General features: G+C 46.6%; 1 protein-coding gene across 3 annotated transcripts in view; it reads left to right on the top strand.

Moving 5' to 3' along the window:
* The window catches only part of LOC122410664 (serine-rich adhesin for platelets-like), a 112,067-nt gene extending 101,323 nt beyond the window's left edge, over nucleotides 1-10,744 (top strand). For all 3 annotated transcript variants that reach the window (XM_043418996.1, XM_043418998.1, XM_043418997.1), the window contains exons 3-7: nucleotides 2,236-2,361; nucleotides 2,484-2,784; nucleotides 6,965-7,146; nucleotides 8,652-8,892; nucleotides 9,165-10,744. In XM_043418996.1, coding sequence (XP_043274931.1) covers nucleotides 2,236-2,361; nucleotides 2,484-2,784; nucleotides 6,965-7,146; nucleotides 8,652-8,892; nucleotides 9,165-9,412 — 1,098 coding nt within the window. In that variant the 3' untranslated portion in view covers nucleotides 9,413-10,744. The remainder of the gene's footprint in view (nucleotides 1-2,235; nucleotides 2,362-2,483; nucleotides 2,785-6,964; nucleotides 7,147-8,651; nucleotides 8,893-9,164) is intronic.
* Nucleotides 10,745-12,426: the final 1,682 nt, after the last annotated feature.

Here is a 12,426-nt window from a genome sequence, read left to right as displayed (position 1 = left end):
GATCGTTCGCACGAGCTCGCGTGCCTCATAAATACACGAGATTGTAAAAATACGTTAACCGCGATGGTAACGATTGTTTTGAGAAGATATTGACCCTCTTATTATTGTTTGCTCAAATGTGCGTAACGTTGAATTCATCAGAAACGTGTGCTACGCGCTTTGCTTTGGAGAGAAAAAGAAAGAATTGATCACGGATAAAAATACGCTTGGGGAAACGCGCGTTAGGGAAAAGTTTAAAGACTCCGACTCACTCGGCTCACATTTATACTTGAATATTTCTTCATCGCCGTATGCGGAATCATAATAAATGATGAGCGGAATCGAGTCGATCGAACTCGGCGAGATCGAGCGAGTCGGAAAACGATAAAAATACTCGTCCAATTTTCTCCTCGCGAATAATTCAAATGCGTTTCCATCCTTTCTTTGCCGTTGCCCAACCGACTTGCAATTTTCTCTCCTCGAATGATTCATCTTCTTCAAACACTGCCTTCCCATCGTTGTCAAATCCACGATAATTACGTAAAATTAGCCAATTTAATGTTAAACTATAAAAACTTATGCTGGTAATAAAAGGCTCGCACCGAAATTGGAATTTAGTGCATTTTTCGGAATATTGTTTCCCAGCGTATTAACACGAATTCTCGAGCTCGTGAAATCCTCCAATTTTCATGATTTTCATGCGCTATTCGTGCAGTCGTTAAACGCGTACACAGCTCAATTGTCCATTGCACAACACATTCCTGGAATAAGCATATTTTAATGCGCCTGTACGTAATTTTCATTTTTATTATTACACGCTCGGAGCCCAATGCCGTCAATCAATTCTCGTCAAAGATTAATTAGACTCGGGAGTATTATACAAATTATAGCCATCGATATGCATCCTTGTGCGATGGCTTCTCAAATTGTTATCGTTCTTCCCGGCGTGATTCTTCTCTCAGAACAAATGTGAAAAACCGGTATGCCACTTTGCATTTGTTATTGCGAAAAGCACGATTCTCTTATCGGCTCGAGAACATCGTGGATCGTGAGTTCCGCAGCAGCGATAATAATGCTTTTTCGCGATGCAAATTGAGGATCGACGTTTCCCGCGGTTTTTCCAAAGCCCCGGGAGAGACAAACGCGGGATATTCGAGGTTCGATTTTCCAATTTATTTTCCGCATCCCCGTCATCATCGGCTCATTATCGTTCGACGATTTGCCTCGACTCGCGTACACGGAGCGCCGCGAACGGCCAATCTTTTGCCGCTTCCTCGTTCATCATTCGAGTCGTACTCAAATAATCGGTTAGCCTGAAATTTACTCGTCGATCACAAGCCAGAGAACGAGATAATGAATGCAGCCGCGCGGGAGGACGGGACGCTCGGGTGTTCGCGATCGACCCACGAATTGACGCGCGCGGCATTAATATTTACAGAAGCGAGGAAAAATCGCTGCTTCGCGTCATCGGAAATAATACACCGCTCCGTTCTTGCCTTAAACTTACCGCTTTATATTTGACAGCGGACGGTATGCTACGGAGCGTCATAACATCGTTGGGAAAACCTCAGTCCCACGACAAAAGAGTCTCTTGACAAATAATTAACTCGAACCAATGAGCCAATGATACGCCGCTCAAATAAAAAGTGCAATTGTTACAATAACCCGTTTGTTTTCGTCGCTTTGTCCCGCGAATCTGAATTAATATTAAAACATGCTCGTCGATGCCTCCTTCTCTCACAATATTTACTCCCATCGGCGTATTTACTTTTCCGTCATTCTTCTCCGTCCGATCGCCTGAGTACACAAAATTAGTCGGATCCCCGCGCGTCACAGCGTTCCCGGCTGACCGAGTTTTGAGGATAAAAGTTTCTGGGCAGGAGCGACGAATAAATCGTGAGTTTGGATCCCCGCGAACGTCGATTACGTCAGACGAATTTTCCGAGACGAATCGACGAGCCTCGCGCGAAGCTTCTGCATCGGACCGTTCGAGCCATCTATTTACGAGAAATTAGTTTGTTTTATTATCGACTTTTACGACGGGGGTTATGAAAATATGGAGAAATTGTGAGAACGCGAGTTTCACTTGGAACCTTTGAAAACTGCAAAATCGTTCATATATCCCTGACGTTTTTAAACAAAAGCGAAACTGACTAATCGCGCCCGGAGATTCTGAAAGGCCTATTTCGGAGAGTGAGAGAAACCGATTAACGTTTTGCGGCGAGCAATTGACTGATTTAGACTCTGATTGCGCAGGTGCTCGAGGAGTCCGACACGTCATCGGAGATAAGCTGCAGGAAGGACGCTCTCAATCTGGAGAACGGTGATTTTAAAACATCGATTGAAAAGGCGATTACGAAACTACCGAGAATCCAGCACTTGGTAAGAGATTTGAGTGGAGCAAAGGTCCGAGCGTTGCGTTCAATAAGCCGATGAATTTGTCTGTAGCAGTTTCCTCATAGCGATTCGTTCGAAGGTGCTATGATCGACGATCGATGTTTCAGTGTCACGAAGCGGAAAAACCGCCGCCGCCGCCGTCGCAGGAGTCCGAAAGATGGGAATTCCCGAGGGACAAGTTGCGACTGCAGACCGTTCTGGGCCAGGGTAATTTCGGCCAAGTGTGGAAAGCGGAGGCTGACGACCTGACCGGTCACCAGGGCACGACGAGGCTCGTTGCGGTTAAAACGGTCAAGGAAGGTGCGTCTGCGAGGGAGAAGGAGGACCTCGTGAGGGAGCTCGAGATAATGCAGCAACTCGGCAACCATCCGAACGTCGTGACGCTCCTTGGATGCTGCACCGAGGAGGGTGAGTCCTTTCAGTGCAATAACGAAGACGATAATCGCGCGATATTGCTCGACGCCGAGGCTATCGAAGGACGTTGCAGCGCACATGCCGCCGCGTCGTCCTCCGCACGTTCAGCGAAACGCGACGTCGTAATTGACCAATCACTATTTCCACGGATGATAGTTTTCATTGGCTATGCTCGGGAAGACGCTCATTTTAATAGCTGCGAAGCAGCGCTCCGAGCCTTCCGCGTATTCCATTGCCCGGCACCGAATCATCAAACCGAATTTTTTTTTTCCTATGAAAAGAAAAAAAATTAACAACCAGAAAATACTTGTCGCACAATGAAGATTGATCTCTCGCGACGAAGATTACTTCGCTTCGTGAGATCTCGTCCTTCGAGCCTCGCTCGGAGAGCAAACCGATTGCGTCTACGATCACGCGATTATCTGCAATCGTTCATTCCATCGCGTCTGTGTTTCCGATCGATTCTTTACGTTTTATCATTTGCATTCTCTCGTCAGGGGAATGCGATACTTGATTTCGAGACCCGATAACAAATTACGGACCGAAATCTCGGCCTGTTTTTCCTCATGCTTCGAGCACTGGGCTAGAAACAACTTTTGCCGAGTTTCTGGCAGCCCGGAGCCGGTGAACTCGGCAAAAACGTTGATTTTATAAAAATTTTCTCGGTTTTCGTTAAAACAACGTGCAGCAGAGCACGAAAGGGCAAAATGTCAGAATAACTGAAAAAAGCCAATGAAATATGAGGCATTTTTGAGGAGGCTAGTTCGACTCTGGAAGCGAGAATAGAATGAGTAATTCAATGAAGTTGACTGGAGGGGATGATAAACGTTTTCCGAGAATATCCCATACGCGATTTCTTCGACTCGGAACGAGCAAAGAGGACTCGGAGATAAGAGAAGCTGCATGGATTTATGCTTGAGACGTCAAGGAGAAATTGATGCCCGGGTAAAAGTCGTGCGGAGCGTATCTATCGTCGTTGTTGTCGTTGCTCGTATAAAGGTTTGCTCGACGCTACCGCGCTTACTCCTCTGCACGACTCACGAACTCGGTGTCTTTATCAGCTTTCAACAAGTCCCTTGTGAAAATCGAATGAAAAATATGTGAGAGGGAGAGAAGCAGGAGAAGAGAACGGAGAGAATTGCGCGCCCCGGGGGGAAATGAAGGAAGAGCGGAAAGAAGAAGAGACAAGAGACGGACCATTACGTCTCTCGGTTGAGTATATCCGCTGAATAAATTTCCATACGGCTTTATATATATAAATAAAGGAGCGCTGGTACCGGCGACTCGCGCCCGTGGGATTCTCCTCCGCGTTGTACGTCGCGTGCCACTCTCTTTCTCTCTCGTTCACAATACGGCCATTAAGGGTTTCATGCAAAGCGCATCCGCTGCATATACACGTTCCGATCTGTCTCCGGTCCGAGCTCGCATCGGAAATATCCCAGAAGAGAGTTGCTCGCCTCCACATTTTTAATATTCTCTTCGAGGCTTCATTTTATTCTCCCTTCTCAGTCCGGAGGGACTGCGCGCAGCTCGATTATTCCGCGGCGTGTCTCCGAGCCCGGTTTATTTAACGCGCGTGAACGAGGACGGGCGCACTGCCAAGCGCGCAACTTTGGTCCTTTGAACCCGAAGGGGAGAGCGAGAAAAAGAGGAAATTTGTGGGTGTACGATTTCAAGGCTCCCGCCGCCGCTGACGCGATCCTCACGAGCCTTCGGACCAGCGACCTTTCGCGGCGTATCCTCGTCACTCGCCGCGCGACGAGACCCTCTCGGGGTTGATAGCTTGACAAACCTCGAGATCGGAAGGAAAGATTGTTGCGGAGAAACGAAGCGAGGATATTCGTACCGGGAACCCGAGAATGAGGCTTCGCCGCCGAGACAAATTCGCACGAAGACCGAGCCAAACTCGAGCCCCGGTTCTCGCCCCTTGCGCATCCCCCGCGCCGTCGAATAATCTCTCCCAAACAAGAGTGATTGACTTTTAATACACGTCGAGCCACCAGGGCGGCGCGTCACACGACTAAAACTCTCGACCCTCCGAAGAGCCCTTCCAAATTCCCCTCGCGTCCATTATGAGACAGGCGAGTGCATTAAAAATGAAAGATTGCTTCGAGGGGGCGTTTTACCAAATGATTTTACGAATAAGAAGAAACAAAATTGAAATAAATGCCCGCGCCGTTATCTCGCAGGCTCCTTCCTTCGCTCTCGCCCTCTCACGAACGATGCGACTCGAGCCCCGGCCGTTTAGACCAGCCGCAAAATTAATAGCTCCTTCCAAAAGTCGACTCAACTCCCTCCCATAACAACACCATTTTTCGGCAGCACGCAATAAAACACGCTTTAGCTGCACGCATCAAAGTGCACAACTGTCCAGACGTTTTTCTTTTATGGTCTCTTTCTCTCTCTTTCGACCCGCCTCGGGGATTTGGTACTGACAGAGAGCAAAAAAGAGCAAAACGGACGTTCAAGCCCCGAATCGTTTGCTGCCTCAGGAAATCTCAAGATAAAGGATTCCGAAAGCTTTTCAACAGCACTGCAACGAGATGCAACAATATTTTTTAGCTCGACGATAATTATTCGACCCCGAGCGGACGTTTGTTTCTTCGTCTCGAAGACGAATTATTCGAACTCGAGTTCTCGAGGCTTTGCTTTTGAGCGGCGTTGACGATTTTCCTTTTTTACCGGAGTGGCTTTGAGCGAGCCCAGGGTATGATCGTATGCGTAAAAAGGGCATCGAATCGTCTCATTGCAGAGACGGCGTACCATTTGCGAACGCATGAATTCATAATCCGGGACTGTTCCCAGTTCATGTTTGTTTCGCTCCTTTTAGTCTCTGAGAGAAGTAAAAGATGGTTACCCTGCGCAGGCCACTGGGAGGAGCGTGCGTTGCGAAAAGCCATTTTTTCACTCGTTAAATTTAAAGCCACAACGTTTTTGTTTCGAGCGCTCGGGAATTCGGACGTCAGCGAAAATTGGAGACGCTGCGCGCTACATTATAGCTTCGCATCAATCTTCCATGACGTCAACGAACGTCAAAAGTCTCGGGATCATTCGTAAATAAAAACAAAGTTCGATTGCTTTGGAAGCATGCACCGAAGGTTTCGGTTGAAATTCCGGCGCAATATATTTTCGGGCGTTTCGAATCACCGCGAACCAGCAGCGCACCGTCCATTTGCTTTTCCAACAGTCCCCGTTGCGACGTCCGACAAATGTTTCTCTTCAGCTCCATTATCATTATGATGATTACGAGTTTAATGTCGCATATGTGCACACCTTGCGATTCTTTACGAGTCAGCGATAAGCGTCTTGCCACGGAAATACGATGATGCGAGTGTTCAGAGAGCCTGCGCGCAAGCCCCGCGCTCGCACTCGCCGTCTCTCTTTCACCGCCGTTCGCTGTCCCGGCCGCGCGGAGGAGACTCGCTCGTTTTTTTAGCTTCTCGGTGGACTTAAATCGTCCATTGTTTTGCATTCGCCACGATTATTGTTCCCGACGTGCGTGCCGTATCGTTCAAATCCGAGCCGCGCGAGCACATCGAGCAGGCTCCGAGAAAAGTACGTTCGTCTTCGATGACTCATACGCGCGGGGCCGCTTGCTTGTTTCTTTCTTGCTTCTTTCATTCCTTTTTTCGTGCTTTCTTTACCCTCGAACGAGTCCGGAGCGAGGGAACAATGCGCGTGCGAGCACGCCGGAAGTTTATGTGTCGAGTGTTTGCAGGGACCGAGAAAAAGAGTTTCGAAAAATCTGATTAAACCCGATCTCACGTCGCTCGCTTTTTAGAGGCCAATTAAATCCGATCTAAACTTCACGCACTCTTTTTTATCAACGTTATTTTCTCCGCCTTCATTCGTCAGCCATTTCCGGCCTTCCAGAGCCTCGACCCAACTACGCTCAGGCTCGGAGCTCTAGAAACTTTTGAAGCAGGAATACGAGTCCCGAGCACCGAGTCTCGCCGCTCTTTTCATCCCCGGAATGCCCCCTTTCTGTTACACAGTAAATTCAGCTCAACGTAACATTCAACATCGTCCGAATACTCATACATATTAAATAATTGTGGAGCATGTATACGAGCAGCAGCAGCAGCAGCATTTACTCGTGAAAATAATTTTATTCAAGTAATTAAGCAGCAGCCTTCGGACTCGAGTTTCATTTAGTTTCTTCTTACAATTACAGAGCCCCACTATCTGATCCTGGAGTACGTCATGTATGGAAAGCTACTTGCTTATCTGAGGGATCATCGTACCAGGCAGGATTTTTACAACTTTAGCGAAGATTCTGCTGCCCTGACATCACGTGATCTCACCGTATTTGGTTACTGCGTTGCTCGCGGCATGGAGTACCTCGCTTCTAAAAAAGTGATTATTTTTCTACTTTACCTTTCATTATTATTAATGGGAGCACATGGGAACGGTGAATTAGTCGAATCGAGAGTCGTCCTGTCGGTAAAAAAGTGCAGAAAAAGCTGCGCCCCGGAATCCGTTTTTTTTTCTTTCACTTAAAATCTCAAGGTAGCGCGTTAGAGAGCCAGGAAACGTGGAAAACACGCTGAAGAATGTGCCACGTAGAATATCATTGCTGAGACGTAAAATCGTTAAATCGGAGGCACGACTAAGAGCAAATAAAATTCGCTGAGTTACGGAAGCCCTCGCGTGCGGCCCCGCGGACAATAAAAATATTGCACGTTCGTATAACGACGTGCTGGAAATTCTTGCTAACTGGCACTTTTGTAAATAACTTGAAATATTTGTGATCGTAAGCGCTTCTGCTCGTACCCACGAACCGAGACGACTCCAAGCGCGATGGAGATCGCGCGGGCCGTTTATATGCATAAATGGAAAATGAAGACATGAATTATTATACGTCTTGGCTCGCCTCACCGGACGCGAGATAGAAAAAAGAAGATAAAAAATCGAGACCAAAGTCGAAAGTGTACAAGGCCGAAAATTCAGGAAAAAGTTATAGTGACGGGAGTCGAAAAGTGGGGCAGAAAAACTTTGAGTAAGTTTTGAGTAAAGTTTTCGCCTCCGAGAAGAGCGAGCAGAGGCAGCTTGACAATTTAAAAAGCGCGTTGACGCTCCGGAAATTCATTGAAACGAAGTGGAAAGGAGGGAATCTTCTCGAACTCATTTTAATGCGCTCCTCGGCGATATTTCATTATATTCACTTTATTCAAGATCGATAAAAACCGCGTCGAGCTGGCTCGCGCGCTATTTAACTGTCGAGGGAGCAACAAATAGAACGTTTCCGACACGTATACAAAAGAAAATTCATACGAACGCAGAGCGTCCAACGTGCAATTAAGCACTCGGGATAATAAATGGAGGTTTGCTCATACGAACATGTTGCGTGACACTTACAATCTCGAATGCACATCCGACCACTTTCCGTCCCCTTTTTCATCTTCGATTTTTTCTCAACCGATTTGCCGTCGTCCTCTTGAAGATGATCAAGATATTTGTGCCCTCGCGGTACGCACTTGCGCTCCTCGATCGCGTCCCTCGACTCGTGAAAAAGCTTTTCAACCTCGAAAACGTTCGAGGCCGCGTGCTCATCCTCGGTATTTAAAATAATGATGGGTCTCCAGGGAGCTTCGGAATCTCGCGCGGTCCTCCCTGCGCGGTGTGTCCGATGACGCAATAACGCTGATGAAAATGGAAGAAATTGAGCCGTGAAAGAGCCGCGAGAAGAATCGAGGATGCGCTCTCCCTCGGCGGCTCGTATTTTTCGTTCCGCAGCCGCACGTGTGTTATTTGCTAATTTACGATCAATAAGCTTCTCCCCGAGCCAGGCAAACCTCCCCGAAAACATATTTCACATTCACCGTCACCCAGATCATTATCTTTATGCTTTATCGTTACAGATTATCCACAGAGATCTCGCCGCCAGAAACGTCCTCGTCGATCATAACAAACTGTGCAAAATTGCTGATTTCGGCATGTCCAGATTCGCCAACGAAGACGGCGAAGTTATCGAGGCCAGACACGGCAGAAACGCTCTCCCCATCAGATGGATGGCACCCGAGTCCCTCATCTACTCCCTTTTCACGACGAAAACCGATGTCTGGAGCTTCGGCATACTCATGTGGGAAATTGTGACCCTCGGTGAGAAGAAAAAACCAATGAAACGAAACGACGCCGAGGAAAACATTTTATGGAATAATGTTCAATATTTTTCTCATTTTTTTCGATAACTTTCTTCTCCAATTGACTTTTTTATGAATATTTTCAAGGATTTTTAACATTTCACTTCCTAGTATGAAAAATACTTCAATTTATGTACAAATTTGAACAAAATTATCGAGCATTGTTCTTCAATTTTATTTTTTATTCAATGTTACAAACATTTTATTTGAAATTTCTCGTTCGATTGGCAGGCTCGACGCCGTATCCCGACATGGCAGCTCGCGAAGTGATGAGGAACGTCCAAAACGGTTACAGGCTCGAGAGGCCGTCGCATTGTCGAAGCGAGTTGTTCAGAGTGATATCGAGATGTTGGCACGCCGATCCTGACCGCAGGCCCGAATTCCAGACCCTGAGGAGGGACATGGCTCAATTATTGGAAGACAACTTGAACGGCCACTACGTCGATCTCGAAAGTTTTGCATCCGAGTGCACCGACTGAGCTCTGCGAGGGCTTTCGAAGGCGAGATCAATGCGAAGTTAACTCGAACGAATGGTGTTGAGAATTACGATAACTTCGAGGCGAATATTTCGCGCTGGTACTACGATCGAATGGCAGTTTGATCTTCATGCTGAAAGCCATGAAAAAAAGACGCTCATAACGTTTATAATATTTCGTTTACGGCTCGATTAATTGTTGCGAGGAGCCGCTGCTGACGTACAAATTTAAGAAAAAGTGCCGGCTGAAGTATAAGAAAGAATAACAAGGAAAATTATTTTCTATGTGAATATATCCTTGGGAGATGAGATCGAAGGATCTTTCGCGTACACAGCCATTTTAAAAAATATTACAAAATATCTGAATTGTGACGAAAATCCGCGTCTCAAAGCAACTGAGAGAAAACTCAGCTTCAACAAAATCCAAAACCGATTATTTTTCACTGAATTTTTGTATTCTTTTGGAATTGTGATACTCCAAGATTTTTGATATTCGAGCAATTCGAGATGTGACCAAAAAGGCGAAAAGTTTTTCAAGCTATCACAATTGGACAGCCAGTATTGAGAATGTTTCTATTCACTTCTCAGCGCGTATACTCTTTCATTTACTTACTATTACCGACAGTGCGTTCCCCTGCCCCCCAGCTCTCCATCCGAAAAATCTTCGCGATCCTCTTCGTGCTAATGTTGTAAATATAAATTCACACGGAGCCGGAGCCTGCGTGATCACGCAGGCTCGGGTTGCAAAATCAAAACGCACGAAGCCGAAGATTCTTTGCTCGCATTTTCCCGTCCTCCCTCTGCGCCCTTTAATTACCTTGTGTATCGTTAAGTATTTTCGTTTTAAGGAGCAACAAAGCCTTAAGGTTATTCTTACTCATTCTAGTCTTTCGACGCGTCCTGGAGTAGCGATCGATGATATTATCGCACGGGAGACCACCTCGACTCTCAGCATTTCCCGAGAGTGTGATATTTAATTTTTTTTTCTCTCTTTTTTGTCTCTTTTCTTGTTTACTTAACAAACAAGTAACGATTATCGGTACAAGTTCGTTTTGATGTTCGTCCCCGTTTGATTAATCGGTGATCGAAAACGCTCCAATTTTGTCAAACGATTCATTCCGTCCGGGGATCATGTTTTAATTGTGCTCATTCACACTCCTTCCTCCCCAAATCACAATTCCTTGTTCTCTGAATGAAATTAATATCGTGATTGTACATCGGTCGATTTAAGAATTCGACGATTCTCGACGACTCGAACATTGAAACGTATTTTAGACTCAACTATTGTATGAAGGACACACCTTTTTGTCAATAAATGTTATTGTATTTTAAAAAATGTTTTCTCGCAGCCACAGCGTTTCATTTCACTGCGAAAACAATTGTTTTTCGATGTCGAGAATTCATTTTTCTACTTACACGGTCTCACAAACGTGTCGAGGATTCTCGTGAATGTTCAGAAGCCTAAACGTGTGAGCAGCAGGAAAACATGCCGAGGAAATTGAACGTGCGTGGAAACGGCGAAGTAGCAATGCGTGGCTCTGGCTCTCTCACATACCAAAACTTTTGTGTTATCGTACCAAAGGAAAATCAGCGAGAAGAATCGAGAACGCGACTACGCATGCACTTTCTCGACGCGTGGCCAAACGTCCCCCTTCCCTGCGCATGGAAACATTCGTTTTACCACTTGATTTGGATTCTTGTAAACTTGGAATCGCGGATTCGGCTCCGCACTCGAAATTCTTCGGCTGCTTATTATTTTCTCATGTTTCTAATTTATTTTCTGCATGTTTCTAATACCAAAATGCAATTTTCCTGAATCGTTTAGAAAACTGTGTCGTTTGAATAAAAAAATCTCGATGTTTGGCGACCCGGCATCGATCTCGTTGAAGTCACTGAAAAAAAGTAATTAAAAAATTAGGGATTCGACACATTTTTATCGACGCGTTTCATCCCTCGCGTGATTCCCCTCCAAGGGCGCATGTGAGCGGATTAATTCTGCTCCCCCGAATATCACTGAGTCAGTAGTCGGATGCCGTAAGCTCGTATTAGCTCGAGAAGAAGACTTTCGCCGAGAAATTCACTCCAAATGTACTGACGTCAGGAAGAGAGGGAGAGCGATAAAAAAAGAAAAAGAGATGAAGAGACGAGTTCGCTGCTGATGTTCGAGGTCGCATCCACTCCTGCCATTGACTCCCGAGTTGGACGATTTTCAATTTATACTCGATTCGAAAAGCGGGCGTCAGATCTCCCGCAGTCGCATCCCCCGATTTCTAACCAGCGATCCCACAAACAAAATCGCAAGATTTTCAGGCGCCAACGTTCCACTCGACTCGATTATTTGCCTGCATTTTTCAGCGACGAACTTTCTCCCAGAGCATCAATGACGTCGACTCACAAAGCGCGCCTGCCCTCCGTCCAAGGAGCGAGAAAGATCTCAGCAGGCTATTCCCGAAATTTACGAGCCAGCAGAGTCCGGTGGCGGCGTAACGAAGGTTTTTTCAATGGAAAATAATGTCCATAAATTAAGATCGAGTAACAGAATAAAAGTGCACTCTCATCGAGGCTCGGGCGTTAAATCACGGCGCGATCTCTCGCCCTGCCCATTCGACGTGTCCTCGGCTCTCGTAATCTTCCAAGAAACTCTCGTAATTCCGCTCGCCGGCAAGATCTCGCGCGCCCAGTCTCCGCGCGTGCTGGTACACGAACGCACGATGTTCAACAGTCTTCTCAACTCCCTTGGCATTCTCTCGGCGAGTAATAGTCAGGGGGATTGCGCGTACGGTTATTTCTAGTGTGTAGCAACGTTTACGGTGTACGTACATCACGAACAACAATTACGTGTATACGCGGCAGATGCAGCATCTGGCGCGATCACGCAGCCGAGGGATGCTGTAAGTTCGTTGGCTGCGTCGCTACAACCTGTTGCCTGCTCTTGGGCGAAGCTGCCTCGCGCCTTCTGCGGTTTCTTACCTACCGCGTTGAGAGGAGACAACCGGAAATGGAAAGGATCTTTGTGCG

Source organism: Venturia canescens, chromosome 5, assembly GCF_019457755.1.
Source record: "Venturia canescens isolate UGA chromosome 5, ASM1945775v1, whole genome shotgun sequence".
Taxonomy (NCBI): domain Eukaryota; kingdom Metazoa; phylum Arthropoda; class Insecta; order Hymenoptera; family Ichneumonidae; genus Venturia; species Venturia canescens.
This window is presented reverse-complemented; position numbering and strand designations above follow the sequence as displayed.